Source organism: Callionymus lyra, chromosome 2 (assembly GCF_982586985.1).
Source record: "Callionymus lyra chromosome 2, fCalLyr1.hap1.1, whole genome shotgun sequence".
Classification (NCBI taxonomy): domain Eukaryota; kingdom Metazoa; phylum Chordata; class Actinopteri; order Syngnathiformes; family Callionymidae; genus Callionymus; species Callionymus lyra.
This window is the reverse complement of record NC_141819.1, coordinates 20,585,595-20,604,763: the sequence shown is the minus strand read 5'-3', so window position 1 is coordinate 20,604,763 and position 19,169 is coordinate 20,585,595. Positions and strand designations below refer to the sequence as shown.

Below are 19,169 nucleotides of genomic sequence, written 5' to 3'. Positions count from 1 at the left end.
AGGGCGACAACGCCCCCGCCTGGTCGCATCCGGTACTGCATCTACACCGCTGTGAGAGAATTCCAATCGTTTCTTTTCCGGATTTCAAATTATAATGAGAATGATGAAAAAAAAAAAAATAATACTAATAATAATTTAAAAACAAACTAAAATTAAGAACAAGATATTTTTCCAATGCAACATCAAGTTCAACTTCAAGTTAATTTATTGTAAATTATAAGTATAATATAATACCATGAAGTAGACAGTTAAAAAGACATTAAATAAGACTAAAAAATATTTTAAAAAATGTTTAAAAAAAACAACAATACTTAAATAATTAATAACAGAATATCAAGAAAATTAACAAAGTTAAGGCACAGGTTATGCAGTTTCGGTCAAACAACAACAACAACAACATTTGACAAGCAGGAACTTTTAGTAAATAAAAAAAACAATAAGAAATAGGATGACTAAAAACTAAATAGAGGATCTTTGTTTTATTCATGATGGACCAAAACCACAGATAACACTTTGAGGTGAATTTGTGTTTATAACAAAAAATATAGAGCTTTTAAATTGTAGCAATCGGAGTATTTAGCATTTCTTTAATGATAGTTTTAATGGTAGATGTTAAATTATTTTAAGGGAATGCACAAACACATAATAATAATAATGAATAATAATGACACAAACAGATGAATATAAATAAAAAAGGAAAACCTAAAAAGAAACAATGACAATACATTAATCAACCTGAAATATAGATCAAATATATCAAGGAAAAAACATTGTTATAGTCATACAATCATTTATAATAATACAACATTTATAAGGTTTAATGGGTGAACATTTCCCTGAGACCCTGACGTCCCAGATTATACATGCTGCATTTGATGATCCAGTGACCTCTGCACGACCTCTCTACACATCACGTCCCCCATCATGTGAAGGCAGTAATTCATCCTGAACATACACTCGGTTGCGTTGGTCATGTGACACATTAATCTGGAGGATTGATCAAATCAGAAGTCGACATGAGAACAATCTCCTCTATAGATTACAGATAACCATTAAAGACACAAATATTTTCTTGTACTTACACATTTAATCCCATTTTTCATTAAGCCAGTGGGGGGAGAAGTGTGGAGGAAAATTACAAACGCTCGTAGATCAGAAGTCTTTGATTCTTTATGAATCTGCGTGTCAGCAGCGATGTCAAGACACTCCACCACAGCAGAGTAATTACAAGTGTAAGTCTTGTACCCCTGATTCTCATCTTGTCACCCAGACATTTTCAAAATTGCTCCTTTGTGTCCCACTGAGGCGGCAGAAAGAAGAGGAGGAAGGAAGAAAAGAAAATTGTGTTTGCTCCAATTCCGGCTCAGGAAATAGAAAGTGTCGCTTTCACCGAACAACAAAAGCCGCTGTCGTCTCAATAGATCCTCTGTGGATCTTCTTCCTCCTGAGTCTCGACATTTATTTTGGGTGTAAAATATTTTCAACTCAACAATTAATAACAGCTGCTGTTGTGTGGAAATTTATATTGGGGACAAAAACTGAAGTGAGCTGGTTTATCTGTCTTTTGATTGTTTTTTAACTTAAATATTTGGTTTATTACAGTCAGCATGCCAGATGAAACAAGATATTTTGTTATTAAGTCCTAGTTTTATCTGTATTGGATCAAGTTTTCATGAGGAAAATCCAGAAAATTGAGAAGTTGATCCCGACATAGTTTAGAAGAATGTCATCTTGGCCAGTTTAAGCATATGAGTCACTTCCATTGTAAGAGGAACATTTTCAATTGTGAGGGAAAACTTGAATTACTTAAAATAAATCCTTTCATTAATGTAACAATAATAATAATAATTGATGAAAATAATAATCCCCATTTTATAATTCAGGGGAAAGGTTTTCTCAGACACACACGTAACATATTTATATATTTCAGTTACAAAAGCCAACGAAAAAGCCATTACATTTTGAGAACATGGTTTTATTTTGTGTTTATGCAGTTTATAATTCCAAATATAATCTGTACAAATGTGTGCAACTTTCATCCAATAAAAAAAGGTGGAAAAAAAAGCTTTGCATTAATGAGCTAATTCTCTCACGGATCACTGAACTAATCTAACTGGCGTATGAAGCCATCCAAAGATGAGCAAAGGTCACTTAGAAACAGTGTTTTTATTATATCTCTGCCAAGTTTAAGATGAAATGTTCTAGTCTCTCCACTGCTGTTTTCATGGAAATCATGAGTGATACAAACAAACCGGTCCATGAGACACAACTGCTGCTCACAGACCTCTCCTCCCCTCCCTCGTACAAAAGAGCGCTGATTGGACCCGACAGGCGGCGGTTCTGAACTGTGAACTTGAACCTGTAAAGTCCGACCTTTCAGCCAGTTACTGAAGCGGCGAGAGAAGAGATGTTCAGTTCAGCTCAGCAAATCTGGAGTGCAGACACTGACTTATCATTTATTTATGTGGATATTTAAAGACCTTTCCTTCTATATAACTGTCAATTACAACTAGAGGTGGATGTTTAGTTCATATAATGCATTTACAGGAAACAAAACACACAAATATAACAACACGTGATAGTGTTTAAATTAATATTTTGTGAAGTTTGAAGGCTCTATGTGTGTGTGGATAAATACGTCTTCATCAATAAGTGTTTCGATATCAACTTATTGGTAATACCTGCATTATTACAGCGGTGTGTGATTCTAATTACATGAAAAAAAACAATAAATTAATAACTTTCTAATTGACTGAAATGCATTTTCATGAACAATCCTTAATTCAAGTGTACATTTATGAAGACATGAAAGACTGAAACAGAGCATTACTGTCTGGTTATGTCTGTGGAATGTTCTTGTCATGTGGCTCCTCATATCCTTCTGCACTCTAATGTCATTTAGCAGCGTCTCCCACTGGAAAAGTCGCTTGATGGAGTTATTATAAAAAACCTATTAGTCACACACAAATCTCCCGCTGAGTCCGTGATTCATCCATCAGTCGGAGCAATAACAGTTTTATTATATTTCTTGTGACCACGAGTTCCTCTTGGGACTCCTTGTGTTTACGCCACGATCACACAAAGAGCAGTTACAGAACAAATTACCTTCGGAAACTCGTCCCTTGGGAAACTTCTAAAAGAAGCTCAGGGGTTTATTTTATGAAGGAAGGACTCGATAATATTCATAACATAGCATTTATCAATTTAGGATTCATGACCAGATGGTACCAGGTATTCTTTATTCTCCACTACAGGTGGTGTAGTAATCTGGAAATCCCAAAACTGATATTGTATTTTGTGTTTAACGTTTTGTGCATTAAAGTGTGGTTTCACAATGGATTTGGAACAAATTGTCCAATTTAATGTCTTTTTTTTCAACAATCTGTCTGAATGTTTGTGTAGTTTATTTAAAATATGTTCCATATTATCTATATGATCAAATCCATATGAATTACAACAGTTTGAAACGCTTGGTTTAGAGGTTTTTCTGAGGAGATCTCAGGGATTATGAACAGGTAAATCAGCAACATATGAGCCACCAACCAGGGAGTGATGATGGCACATGGCAACCAGCAGGTGGTGTTTCACTCATGCAGATAAAGAGCAGGAGACCTGTTCACTGCCAGAACACATAACGCCCTCATAAGTGTCGCCATTGTTCCTGACTCTCCAAAGGTTCTACCCTAATGTTTGACGTCCTAGAAAAAAAAGGCCTCTAGGATGAACCCAGATGTTGGTCGTTAAAGATGATGGACAGCTCCGGGCGTGAGACCAAAGCTTGACCAAATGTTGAAGCAAATATTGCCAATCCTTGATTAGGAATGACAAGGATGTTTTGTGTCTCCTTGCTCAGTGTTGGACCACTTCAAGCCGTGATCCCTTGATCCGTCGGACCCTGCAGTTGTGTGGGAAAAATACTGCGTGACAAACAAGAAGCCTTTGATAGAAGCAACCAGTGTTTCTCCCATCGTTCCTATTTTTGTTTTCTCGCTCAGAAATGTGTTTGTGATTTGGGTCAGCTTTTCTCTCCTTGTTCGCGACAACCCAGCCAGAACTCTAGGTTGGTCTTATTGGAAGCGAGACTTTATTTTTGTTTGCGTTAGGATACGTTGACAGTAGCAGCACACTTTTTATATAAAAAAAAAAAGATATTTGAACATTTTTATATCACAATCCTGATGACCATTTTTAAATTGATGCAATGTTCTCGTTCAAAGCAGCATTATGTAAGATTTAACATTTTAAAAAGATCTCTGTCTCTAACGGTGTCAAAACGAGTTAAATAACAATATTGTGGACTAATCTTTTCAATTAGTTTTCTATATACAATCATTAGTTCAAGATAAAGGCAGTAGGGTCACATGACACACACACTCTCCAGGCAAGCGGGTGAGGATCATAGTTTAACTGTGTATCGTTCTTCATTGTTAAAGCACGTTTTGACCCTGGTCTAGAAAGGTGCTTTACAAATAAATATGACTTACTTACTTGCTAGAGAGTTCTATTGTGAGTAATGCCTGTTTAATTTATACAAAAAGTGGACCAAATACTGTCAAAATGTAGTGTTGCTTGAATTATTTTGAGTACATATATTTATAGTCCTGAATTTAAAGAATATACTTCAAAGATTAAACTTATACCTGCTCATATATTCTTCAATATATTTCAATGTGCGTGTTGTGCGTTTGAAACCCCATGCAGTAACATAAACTGACCAGCAGGAGGTATCGTTTATCTGGAGAACCCAGCTGACTGTGGCCCTTGACCTTATCCCTCCAGAATCCATGTGGTCAGCAGTTGTTTGGATGATGTATGCGTTGTCGCGATCACTCTCCGGGTGGCGCTCTCATGGGTTTCGATTAGCCCGCAGTGATGAGAGGAAAATAATTTTCCTGTGACCTCCGTTGCCGGTAAAATAAAGCATGAGCCGATACCCGACGAGGTGTCGGGTTCTGATCCGGCTCTGGGAGACCTGGGTCCTGCTGAATCATCAGTAACACTCCCACGAGCCTGGACTTTTCCAAAGAGTCCTCGGAACTGATTTCCAGAGGAATCTTGTCATGTGACTAATAAGAACGACCTTCCTTGACAGACCCCGGTAGAACAGATAGACTACCTTTCCCTCGCTCTGCTGAGGGTGATTGATCACTCTGCCGCTCTCTGGAGTGTGTGTGTGTGTGTGTGTGTGTGTGTGACTGTGCTGTCCCCTCCTGAGCCGTCCTCCCACGCCGCCGCATCATCGTTGGTCTTTTCTAAAGTTCTAGCCCCTAATGAAGCGTCAGTGTCGGTTCTGGCCCGTGAGAGTAAAAACTTTCCGACTCTGAGTCTCAGCAGGTATTTTTGGCTCCGGGGTAGAACAGTGAGGGGGCAGGTGCAGTGAGTCAACAACTGTAACGGAGTGAAGGATGGGAACCAGAAGCGGGGAATTAATGATGTTCTGGACTCTTAAATCCTGACAGGGAGCACCGGCCCAATCTTAAGAAGCCTAAGAATAGCTTGTAATCAATCAGGGCTTTCGGGCACAACAACCCTGCTGCGGGTGAACCGAGTGGACGATGACGAGGAGTCACGTGATAAGAGGGGGCGCCGTCACCTGATACAACTGATGACAACTGAAGGTCTAATCATCTTGAGATGAACTGGACTGTGGGAGGAAACCAGAGAAAACAAATAGAGCATAGACATCCCACTTTATCAGATCATTTTCCAAAGAAAGAAATGTGTAATGACACGGAACTAATAGCGCCCTCTCATGTTGGTCAGTATTACAAGTATTTATTTGTATAACAAAGCAAATGATAAACTTAAGCTCTCACCCAACCATCAAAAATCTTTGTTGATGTTCTCAGGCTGTTATTTAAAGCTGGAGCTTCTGTTGGAGCTTCTGTTGTTAATATCAACATATTTTCGCTGATGTCAACATGTTGGCGATATCAAGTTGAGAATACAGGTATGTAATACATGTAATACATCATCCTGTCAGTTGTTCATATCCACATGTCAATCATTGTCCTCATGTTTTCATTTATTAATATATTTTTTGATAGTTACATTAGAGGTGGACATTTTAAACAAACATAAAGATTTGTCTCTGGTCTGCAGCAGCAGCAGCCCTCTACTGTTAGAACAGAGTAATTACAATGTCATGAAAACAAGTTTGTCTAGCGCTGCTGCCACGGTCCACATGCCTTGCATGAAATTCTTACACGAAAAGAAAAAATGTTGTCTTAATGTCAACTTTCTTTTTCTGGAAAGTTAGAATTCCCAGTACCTTATAAATAAAAAAACAAAAACGCAACCAAATGTAACTGCCGTCTCCGAACCCATTGCTGTTCAACTGCATGATGCTTTTACGTGTTTACAGAGAGAGAACATAAGGACTTTACTGTTCCCGAGCACAAAACAACCATCACATAAAATATGAAAAAAGTCAAAATGTTACCTAGTGTTGCTTAAATTTAGTTGTTTTTTAAAAAAAAAAACGTTTACTCCGTTTTAAAACCATTAAACACGTAGTATTAGAAAAAAAGAATTCAGTATTAGAAAAACAGAAACTTGCTTCAGTAAGTCTTAAAACTGGAAATGAAAGTGTTTAGAGAAGTTTTTTTTTGTTTCAATATTTTTTATAGGAAAATGACAATTTAGATCGCAGTGTACGTCAAAAAACTTTCTTTGACTTTTTCCTTCTTTTTTTTTACATACATAGAAAACAAAAAACAAAATAAATTAAAAAAAAACCCCAATAAAAATACAAAAATAGAAGGGAAACAAAAGGACAATGCAAGAAATCAACCAACACACCCACCCGCACAATCCCCATATCCTGGCATTCATAACGTCATCAATACAAAGTAACCTCTAGACAAGTTAGAATATTGAGTAATACTCCTAACCACTCTCAGTCAGGCAAAACTGGCAAAGCTTTAAAATATGACAGAAATGGTTCCCAAGTAACTGTGAAGTTCTGTGTTGAGCCTCTCATTGTATATCTTTTCAAGTTTGAGAAAAGATGCAACGTCTCTCAGCCACATTCAAGTTGTTGGTGGTTTTGGAGATTTCCAAAGCAACAGCAGTCGTCGTCGAGCAATCAAAGCAGTTAATTTCACAACCGTTTTCTGGGAGGAACTCAGATTCATGTCTTCTGACGAGGTTCTAAAAACTGCTTTAAGTGGGCATGGCTGAATTTAAATATTTAAAAGTAACACTTTCATTGTTCGTCTCTAAATCGTCATTGCTCCATTAAGGCAGTGTGGCTTGGTGTGAAAATGGCCCTCATTATGTTCAATCATCGTGCGAAGTAACAATCTGTTCCTACATCTAAAAATAGATTATCATCATAACCTGAGCAACCTGTTTGTTTCTTTAATGTTTGGAGTTGGTCTGGCCTTGGAAACGTACACGGAGTGATCGTAAAAAAAACGAGGCTGTCATTCAAGTTCTCCGGGGCGTGTGAAGAACGCCGAGATTTTGAACTGGATAATAGAGGCTGTAAATGACGTGGTGAGGTAGTAACTGATTATAAATCCCATTATGACGCATTAGGAGGAGACCTTGATGCAGACCACAGGAGGACGTCGAGGTGTCAGTGCTGGCCTGTGTCAGACTCCAGGTGCACTGCGACATTCTTCGGCGGCGACAACTTCCTGGCCAGCAGACGAGTCTCGCTGACATTTATGCAAAACGAGCAGGGCTGTGTGTGCGTGATAATTGCGACATGTACGCGACAAAGCTTCTGCACTCCGGCTGTGTCGCCCACTGGGGGAGCTTCTATTTATAGTCCTCGTGGTCTTTGATTAAAAATATGACTCTTGTTGACCTTCGTGCCAGCTGGGGCCACGTCTGTTAAATAAAGAGAGAACATCCGTTTCTTCGCACGCCCCCATATGTTTCGGGGTCACCTGATCAGAACCGGCGGAAGAGATGGATAGAGGTATTGATCGGAGCGCTTGATGGATGGTCCAGAATGTTGGCAGATTTGTCCAGAAAGAGGTTCAAGGAGACTGACCTGCCGAGTCCCGTTTCCTTCATTACTGTAATGGATGGATGTCAGAGTTTTGGCGTGCGGATGAATTAAGGCGGCAGCCGCTTTATATTCCCAGCAGTCTGTCCACATTTTTCTCTCTGTGTTTTCTTTGAACAAATGAGTCCGTGCGGCAGATTCCCTGAACCACACCAACACATCTAAACGGTGTAGATGTGCAGCACCTGCTGGCTTCTTAACCCGCAGTGTTCCCTTGAGCTTTAAATCTTCAGTTGGTCCGAAGCCAGAGGTGACACCAAATGGTCCGCCATGCTCTCTGCACTTAACACTCGTTTATCTTCCTAGAAACCTTTGTTAGAGACTAATAACAGACAACCTGCATGTTAGAGTAATAGTACATTTTCTTTACATTGTCAGAACAGAACTTAAGATTATCCCATTGGTTTTTAAAGTGAGGGCTATGGCGCTAGGATAGCACCCCCTGTGGAAGGAAGGAAATAATGTAATTTAATGATACAATTTATTTACTATCCCTATCCCAGATTCCTTTGGGCGTTAGGCAAGGGGACACCCTGGACAGGATTCCAGTCTTTCACTGTCACACAGAGACATTTCCATTCACACAAACACTCCTACCTACAGACAAGTTCCCCAAGTTCCCAATCAACCTCTGTATGTTTTTGGACTGTGGGAGGAAACTGTCACATTTTATGTCATCCTGGCAGTTTGCTCCCGTAAACAAAAATCCGATTTGGCTGCTAAAGAAAAGTAAAGATCTTGTGGTCACCTAGAAGTCAAAATGATAAGGCAGCACACCTCAAGTATGGTTCAGAAAAATTGTCACGATTGACTGAAAATGCTAAATGAATAAAACATTTAAAAGGAAATGCACTATTTAACATTGATGTTTTTTTAATGTATATTTTTGAAAGAGCTGAGCCAACAGGTCAAACGCTCTATGTTCCTGCTCCTGTGTGGCCAAGAGCGTTCAGCAATAGCTGGAATGAGTCTTATCCACAGAGTTCCAGGACCATCTTGACCTTAAGGTTGAGACTATGAAGCCATTCGCCCTGTCATGAACGAGCTAAAGCTAAAGCTAGCGAGCGTTCTTTAAATCATTTGTTTGTTTTTCGCTAAGGTCATCCACGTCTACCTGGACGCTGCATTCCCAGTTGACCTCATTAGCAAGTCAAAGTTGAGCTCCAATGCCGCAGCTACACCTGACACTGCAGCTACATCAGCTCTGGCACAAAATCAATACGCTATTTTCTTCTGATAATTCACGACTGCCCGACTCAAGGACTTGTCCGATTGTTTATTTAGGTGTGTGTGTGTGTGTGTGTGTGTCAAACGTGATGCATTGTAAAAAGAACTGTGCTATGTCTTTACCATAAGAGCAGCAGAACCAGAGATTCTGGTTCCATCCAGACGTTTCTCTTGCTATCAGACACATGATAGTAGCTCTTAAACACACACCTACAATCACACAACTATGCAGAAGTCTTACATGTATATACACAGACATAACTACGACTATTGACGAGGTATCTACACAACTTTACTTTCTTTCGAGCCAAATAAAAGTGCCGACACACACGAAACAAGTAGTTTCAAACTTACACACTGCATCTCTCACACACACACACACTTCCCAATCTGTTTACAACATTCACACTTTATACACAATCTCTCACTCACAATCTGAATTCTCAAATACACACGTGTCGTTTCACTAACATGTTAAAAACACAGCTGGTCATGCTAAGCTATACAACCGGTCGCATCTTGTGTGTTATTGAGTTGTGTATTTCCAACAGTTAAACCAAACACAGATATAAAGTCTTCAGACACACACACACACACGGACACACACACACACACACAGCTTGAGGAAGATGAATTTTTTTTCTGGGTCACCATCTTCTCAGAGACGCACTCTTCAATCTCTCGTTTGAAGTCGACGCCACTGATTGGATGAATCCTGATTGGGACGCTCGTCTCACAGCAACACTATTAACTTTTTTTTTTTTTTTTTTTAGAATCTTTTTGGCGACAAAACAGCCTGACGTCCGTTCCCAGTTTGTTGTCGAGGAGTTTTTTAAGTTGGAATATCACAACACACACATTAAATCTCCTTGATGTTGAAAATCGAAACTCAATTTTAACAAATAACAAATCATTAAAGACAACCGTCCAGGTGATCCTGAAAACAACTATAGAGACAACTTTTCTTTATTTCAACTTTTTTCTTTCCGTTCTTATCAAGGCCCAGAGAGAGAGAGACCCAGTGTTATCTCAACTGATTAAATGCCTGAGGAGGCTAAAACCAATAACTTCTGCTGACCTCACGGTACCTGAAGATCTATACAGTCTCAAGTGACACAACAACAACAACGACGGTTCGATATATTTGGTAAGAAATGTTCATGTTATTGTCACAGTTTGAAAAAGAAAAACAAGGTAAAACAACATCAAGAAGAGGACGAATAAGATCTAATTACGACAGATTGAGACCAGTAGGGGAAAGAAGGACTTGAAGATGTTTGTGGCGCAAGACTAAAGGTGACTGCCTGTTGTTCAGTGTCATTTAGGAAAAGGTTAAAGCTCTTCACTGACGGTGAAATCCAAGGGCTGGACGTGCATGAACTCGCGGGCGAAGCAGCCAAACTTTCCTACACTGGCAGCTCGTTTTCTAAAGCTGTCAGTTTCGGTCGCTGCCAGTGTGTGCGCTTTGCAAAAGAAATGATATCGGATCAGTCTTACTTGTAAACTGTCCCTTGAGCTCCCGAAAGCAGATGAATGACGAGTCGATTACCCCCAGCTCAGCGAAGGCCAACGCAGAGATGGCCTCAGGCGAACAGAAAACAGCTTGAAAAAAAAAAGGTTTTCATCCAGGCGAGTATCTGAGTTGGAGTTGACGTGTATCACTGGGCTTTGTACGGACAAAAAGAAACGATCACATTCTAAATCTCGCAAGGGGAATATTAATCCTTTTACATGTTTGTTAAACAGCAGTGTTTGAGGTCAGCAGTTTTGAATGAAGCTAATCGAAATTCGCGGTTGAAGAAGGTGTTGCTGAGGTGTGAGGGTCTCAGGTCTCTTTATTTATCTGAAGTAAACATGTTTTTTCTTACTCTGTGTCTCATTTAGATGTTGATCTTTTTGCTTCCACACACTAATGGACACACACTCAACTTGAAAACATCTTCGGCTGAGAACGTGCAAATGCATAAAAGTAATCTATTTACCATGTTTACTTTTTAGTCAACATCTCCAATCGGAATAATGGAACACTCCATCACCATGACAACACGTCCGAGCTCACATTTGCTAATGAAGACGTGACACATGGACCATGAGGTCGGACCTAACGCCGGCGTGTGCTCCGGCGTGTTTACGACATTATGTGGGCATGTGTGATCCTTTGATTTGAGGAGGTGTTTTTTTTTTTTTTTTCAGGGCTCTTTTTTTTGTATTTGCACCAATAAGGAGTTTCTATGACAACCATGGCAACCTTAAAGGTCATTCACAGTTCTGGTCTTTAAAAAGTAATTTTGTCGCATGACCAGAATTAAATATAACACACACACACACACACACACACACACACACACACACACACACACACACACACACACACACACACCCTTATAATTCGATCATAATATTTTAAGTCCACACTTTCATACAGGAATACACTTTGTATCCTCTGCAAACGACCCTGCTATAATAAGGGTAATTAAATGTTAACGGTTTGTCTCGCACATGAATCCTGAGGGTTTGTTTTACCACTCGTATGCGAGTTTGTGTGCGTGTGTGTGTGTGTGTGTGTGTGTGTGAACTGGTGTGGAAAATGCAGGCTGTTCATCTGGACCTCTACATTTGCCCAACACATGTTCATTTTATAAATATAACTTTGAACACCTGCTTTGTCATCTTCCATGCGTCTAAATTGACCCTGAACACGTCCGTACAGACACACACATCTCACGGATACACACACACTCGCCCAGGATGCGATTGCCCTGGAAAATTCAGTTTCCAGCGCTTGTCTCATGGTAGGATTGAAGATAAATTGTGGCTGAGATTAGAGTGTGAGGGGAGGAGGGAGGAGGAGGTGGAGGGCGAGGGGCTTCGTCTCTGGGACTCAGGGCTCCTCCATCTGCAGGAAAAAGGATTAAAAATCCTCCTCACGTGACCTTTGTGTACAAACTACAGAGATCCAACTGTAAATTAAACCCAACCAGAACCAATGGATTGGCTGGAAAGGGGGCAGCACCTGTCAGTTGTGTGTCGTTTCAGTGTGTGTCCCGCTGTTGTAAGTGTGTTTGTACGTTGACCAGTCGGTCGTAAAACGATCGTACACGACGCAACCTGCGTTTCCACGCTGATCCTCTTGTTGGCGCCGCTGACACGTGACAAACACTTGGGGCGGCACAGCCACTTCGTATCAATGCAACCTCTTAAATATTTCCTCCTCCGCCGTCGTCGGTGCATGTCTCCGACTGCAAAAGATCGCCTCCGATCATGTTTGATCATCATGTCAAGGGTTTCGTGATGTGAACGGAGGAGACAGACGAGCGTCGACACCACCACGGCCAGACCTGACAGATTATGATTCAATTAGTCTGATGAAGCGTCAACGTGGATGAACCCCGAGTGAGGTAGTCGCTGGCTGTCAAAGAAGAACCGACCGATCGGCATCATTTGCTTCTCTTTTTCCAAACTCTAATAGGTCTCTACACGCTTGATATTAGACAAGTTCGAATGTGTACGAGCGAACAATATTTATCCAACACATACATCATATTTCCTCCGATTAAATGTTTTGAAAGTAGTAGTTCTAGTAGAAATGAGAGACTGAAAGCAAAACAATTGTTTTCCTTCCATAAATCACGGTTGAAAATGCTACATTTTCAGGTCAAATATGTCTAAACCCAGCCTTTCAACGAGGCGTCCATGTCTACTGTGGAGACGCTGGAAATAATCATCGGGCGGTTTTCTCCGGAGGTTGCTTGGGCTCGCTGGGTCACTTAGCAGGATTGCCTTGTATGGGTATTCCACCATGTTGCCGCTTCCCATCAGCGGCTTGAAAAGGGAATTCATGGCGACGCGGGGCAGGGAGCTGATGATGTGCCGCGACTCCCCTGACGCCAAAGTCGCAGCAGCAGGAATCCTGGTGAAAACAGGAAGGACGTAGAAACTGTCGACAGAGCAGAAGCACAGCTTAAGTATAGCATCTTGGTCGGCACAGAGGCGGTTGGTCGGCCAGGACTTTCCCAGACCCTACTATGCCAGCCGAAGGAAGGGGAAACAGCAACTGGTGGAGGAAGACCCCCGTACAAAGATGATCACTATGTACCAAAAAGGTATCTGGACAAGGTTGAGCACATCTAACAATGGAAAATCTTCTGGCCGAATCTGGAGACTCGAACCCCAGCACATCAAGTTCTTCCTCCAACCCAATCTGCTTTGCAGGGGCTCATCAGACACTGGTACTGTACCAGACTGGAGGCACGTTAGAACGCATCCTCAGTTCCTGTCCGAAGACATCCCTCCCAGGTTCTCAGGGCCCTGGCAGACACAGTTAGCAAGGCAATCACCAACAGTAAATACCAGCACATCCCATCCATTACCTTGTGTCAGAATTGGGGAGACAAGTTCCTCTGAAGGGCTTCTCATTACTGCACAGGACTGGAAACTTTAAGAATCTTTGCCACTTCACTCTGCCCAGACCTGGGTCCAACACCAGAGTCACCAAAAACCAGTGGTTCCATTAGAGAAAACTGTCCCCTGGAGGACGGGATAGAAGAGGCCAGTGGGCCAAATATGCCAAGCTGGTGCTGGAGTTCAGGCGTCAAGGCTGAAAAGCCTGTGGGGAACTAATGGAGGTGGGGTTCAGGGATACACCGAACCCTCAACCTCTTCCGAGTAAAAGGACTGATCATCGCCCCTTTATTAGGGCCGCCCAAACAAGGGTGTTTGATGAGTTAAGACCCAAAAAAGCCCATGACCCCAGGTTCAAAACTAATGATGTGTCCTAGTAGCACTAAGAGGTTTATTATAGAACTGTATTTTTCAGGTATTTGTATTATCAGGATCTTGCCTTCCCCCACAAATTTGTTGTACCCTCAGTGTCATTTACATTAACATGGTAAATAATTATACATTTGTGTTGTGGCCTTGATCATCGATATAAAAACAATATAGACTTCCAAATAGAGTGAAACCTATTAGATGGGATACTAAACACAATAACACATATATTATATTAGACAGATTCAGCCTCCAAGAATGACAGGTCAAGACAGTTTGGTAAATATACGTTTTGTTCGTCCATCGTACGTGGATGCTCGAATATTTTATTTATTTGCGACCTCGTGTGTTTGAGTTTGAAACTGACCCAGAACAAGATGTGTCACATCCCAGCAAAAACAAGGACTGAGGCTGAGGACTCAGAAATCACTAGTCACATGGACACCACAGTCTGGTCCTCAAGATACCACGGAATGGTGATGAGATAAACAGGAACACCATAAAATGCGTTCATTCCACTTAAGTGGGTTTTGTTGAGATTTCAGTTGTTTTATCCACGAGGAGCTCAAGTTAAATAGTAAACAAGTTCATCATTTCACGAAACCAACCAGTTTGCCAGAACCTGATCCTGGTTCTCAGGTGAATGTGGGTTAAGCTGAAGTCCAAAGCTGATCAAGCCTCTGAGCCTGGATGCCAGTCCTGCAGGCCATTAGTCAAGCACCATCGTGTCTCCAGAAGACCCGGTTAAACAGGTGACCCTGACTGGGACCTCGGGCGGATTACTGATAAAAATAGAAGCTCCGGATTGAAAAGTCATTTTTAGATGTGGTTTGAACATTAATGAAATCTTCCTAGAAAACAAGCCAAAGGCTCGTGCACACTTCCATGTCGTCATCTCTTTATTTTATTGAGTAAGAACACATTTTTACTCAATCTCAGGGGGGTGGCGTGTCCAAAAATGTACACAGCATCAGTTTTAAAACACATGAACAGGAATATCATACCAATAGTTTTTATATCAAAAATATTTTCAGTCACAGCTATAGCTGTCACTTTATTTAAACAACACTTTTATTTTGTCCACAATAATAACTGTGTTCATGTGTTTGATGAATTCAGTAAATTCAGTTTCCAGTGATATTAAAGCGAAAGGGAAGTCGAGCGCACTAGTGGACTACAGTGGTAGTGTTAAGCCCGACGGGAGACTACATTTCCCATGAGCACTTGCTAAACGTCGCAAAAGTTGACATGTCTCGGTTTGTAGCAGTTGGACTAATTTTCTGTTTTCAGACTTCCATTGATGGATGAAGGATGATACTGATGAGGTAATGAATCAGATTGTGGATAATGAAATATGATATGACGGCTTTGTAAATAACATAACTTTAACTTTGTTATTGTACTATAATCCCCCCACCCCCACACCACAACCAGCGCCATATGTAGCATGTTCACACCATCCCCAAGAACTTTTACAGTGAAATTAAAAATCACACAAAACACCTCATGAGTCATTCAACTAGTTTTGAGTTGATGTGTCATCAGAAGTTTTATGAAAATATTTTAGTACAAAAATATTAAAGGCACCCAAACTACCCAGAGCTGCTTTAAGCGATGAAATTTATCAATTAGAAAATGGCCAGTTTTTGCTGGCCTCCAGTGGATTAAATCGGTACTACAGATTGCGTTAAATATTCCAAATATTTTAGAGTAGAAAAAGCGAAATATAAACAAAAGACACAAATAAACAAAATAGAAAAAAACAAGTTACATAGATGTAAAACATGTCAAACCTCCGTGGGGTTCAAACCCTCCCAATTCAACACACACAAAAAAATGTTTAATAAAAGTCTTATTTATTGAAGTGAAGTTGAACGTGTTTGGTTAAGAATGCTGGGTCAGGCTGGAAGTGTGTTGATCCAGGTCTCGATCTCAGTGGATTTCCTTCCCCGCGGGAGTCTTTATTGACACAGAGCGACCATCTGTCCCGTGGCTCAAAGGCACATCAACTCACATTGGAATAACAAGACTTGACGAGTATTTCTACTGAAACCCCCCAAAAAAAGATCTCCTGTCATAAATGTGGCGGATGTGGGATCAGATCAGGGATGATCATTTTGGGATGTGGGGCATCGTTGTATAATTAACTGCACGCGCAGGGATCGACAGGAGACTCCGGACTGGAGTGGCTCAGAACGTGGGCGGCGCATCGAAGGACGATCTGATCCACCGGAACGATACCGGAGCCAGAAGCTGATTCGAGGAGACGTGAGAGCCGGAGCTCTGGGGATCCTCGGGAGGAGACTGAAGAAAAGAAGGTTGGGTTCGGCGCCGCGGGGGGGTTTTTCTTGTCATGGTGCGCGTCTCTCTCTGGGGAAGGTTCAGGTCCAGACTGAGCACGAGGAGGACGGATCGCTTTGAACTGTTTGGTTCCGATGGAGTTTAAGTCCATCTCCCGCATGGATCGTGTCCAGAAGCGCGCGTGAGACGCAGGTGAAAGTGAGGTCGGGACATTTGGAGACTTGAACAAATGATGTGAAGAGCGACGGACGTGAAATGCGACGCAAAGGCTTTTACCTTCTTCAGGTGAGTTTTGGAACTTGCCGGCGTTTACATTCCTCCACAGATCAAGAATTATTCCCGCATTATACAGCTCGTTACGCCCAGCATTCACAACATACATGTGGCTGAACATGTCAGGATTTATTGAACTTAATGTGAGATAAACTGAAGGAGAAATCGTGTGATGCTTCTCTGGAGAAATGACAGAGATATCACACATATTTATATATATTTATATACATCCATTCATGCAGTTCTACAGCTGGCACTGAAGGATTTCAATTCTCATTTAAACGACGCACATTTTCTCTTTTTTAAATCATTTATTTTTTAAATACAGACCAAAAAGAAATTAATTTGAATTGTACATTTAAAACCAAATGTTACAAACCATTTTTTTCTCCTTTATATTTTCTGTTTCCTCGTGCAGTCGAACACGTTCTTCAGTTTCTGAAAAAGCATTTCAAGATTGAAAAGGTCCAACGTGTGATTGCTTTTCAAAACTCGGCTGCCATTCGTTCACTCATATCTGTTACTCAAAGGTAGGAGCAGTGTAGGAATGTAGAAGATTTACAAGGTCACATTCATTGATTTAATTAAAAAACAAACAGATTTTGTGAACTATTTTAATTATTTTTATTGTGTAAGCACATCTTTAAACATTTGCAAATTCATTTCATAGAAATTCTCAAGCCTCTCATTTCAGTTTCTTTTTCAGTGAAATATAAAGCAGTGTTGCCTCCGGATGTACAGATGTCCGATTTGAGAACGATCTGGTAGAAATAATCTGGGCTATAGAGTTTGCTGGTGTCAGGATTGACTCCGCTGTGCTTCCTAAAAAGCAGTTAAAAAATACAACAAGGATTTGTGCCGGGGGAGATTAAGAACACAACACAGCAGTTCTCGGTCTCCTCCTCGTCACTGGAACAAGAAAATAGATACATTTTGATCCAGATTTTCTTCCAATATCCTGGATTCTGGTCGTCACAACGTTGATTGCAGTATTAACATGCTGCCCCTGGATCATCATCCAGATTTAAAAGAGTGTTTTGGGCTTTAATCGACCGCTTCATTTGTCGTCCATCTGTATTTTTTGTGTACTTTCAATGTTTCCAAATCAGGGGTTGCCACAGCTAGTCTCCTCCATCTCATCTTTTCTTTCACTGTCTCCTCCCTGAACACGTCCAAACTAAACTTCTCCACACTATGTGTCTTGAGCAATAGCGTAAGATGTGTATTGATATTGTTGAACTGTATACATGGAGAATAACCTTGTATCAAGATGCAATCTTCACACCACATTCATTATTATGTGAGCACAACAACAACACCTTCGTGTTACTGGGTTTAACTAAAGGGCAACTAATGTGTTGATTAAAGTGTGTCTTAAATAGACCTTGAACATCTATTGTAATCACCAGTGTCTGTTTGTACAAAACTCTCTTTTCATTGAAATATTTACATTAGAAAATGTGCGTAAGCCCCACCCACTGAAAATGCTGTTTTTCTAGAGATTAAATCGTGTTAATCATAACTACAACCACTCTGCTGTGATTGGTCAAATGTCGAGGTTTGTCACCATGCGTCATCCAGAAAGTCTCCACCCCCAAGGGACTCGTTGTATAGACAAAGGGGTCGTGATTACAGCTGGCTGGAGGAGGGATGACGCCATTATTATATCATGGTGAACTGTGCTCTCGTAACCTTTTGTTTGCTGAGATTTTAGACGGGGCAGAACTTTATAAAGTAATAAGTTTAAAACATGGTCATGATGAGAGTCTTACTGCATATTAGAGAGGAAGACTTCAACATTTGAAACATGCGAGTCAGGAGAGTTGGGTTTTCACATTAGTTGCCCTTTAATGTCCTGAATCCTTTTCAGATGAAACATGTATGCCCCCCTGTTCTCTTGGGACCCTCAGCCAGGGCTATTGTTAATCCTACAGGTGGGTATGTTGACCACAGTTTCTCTAAAATGACGTTCACCCAAAATTTATATTTTACCTTTATTACTCATCCTCATGTTGACTAATGGTTTGGATTCGTTATAGCATAAATGTATGTCCATGAGGATAAGTAAAAAATGAGTGAAATTTGATTTTTGGTGAACCAACCCAAGCAGAGCCGTGTGTAAAGCTAATAGACAGTGTCCAAAACAGAGCTCGCGTCGAAGCCCATATAAAGTGTAGAATCGTGTGACCAAAGACAAACATCTTCTCGAGACCATCTGACTGTTATGTTAAGCGAGTTGCTTGTGCAGGAATTTTGACGTTTTTCTGCGTTGATCAGAGCTTCCCTGGTTTCAAACGTTTTAATAAACAGATCACTCCCAACGAACCCGGTGACAAGTCACTTTGTACGTCTTAAAATAGCCTAGTGGGCGGAGTTCAGGCTTGTATTCAAGAATCAATGGTTACATCTCTGCATTTATGTAACATTCTTCAGTTAAAAATGTATTTTCACGCATATTTTTAGTCCCTCATATTTACGGTTATAAATCATTGCATACAAAGTTGCATCCGGAGTTGCAGGATTAAGTCTTTCCCAAAAATGTATTTTAATCTCAAAACAATCTTCAGATTATTAAAAA

At 40.6% G+C, this 19,169-nt stretch overlaps 1 protein-coding gene across 1 annotated transcript in view; it reads left to right on the top strand.

Annotated features, from left to right (window-relative positions):
- The first annotated feature begins 16,315 nt into the window (after positions 1–16,315).
- The window catches only part of crhr1 (corticotropin releasing hormone receptor 1), an 84,739-nt gene continuing 81,885 nt past the window's right edge, over positions 16,316–19,169 (top strand). Inside the window, exon 1 of the mRNA XM_087784027.1 lies at positions 16,316–16,603. Within this exon, the coding sequence (XP_087640153.1) occupies positions 16,574–16,603 (30 nt within the window). The 5' untranslated portion in view covers positions 16,316–16,573. The remainder of the gene's footprint in view (positions 16,604–19,169) is intronic.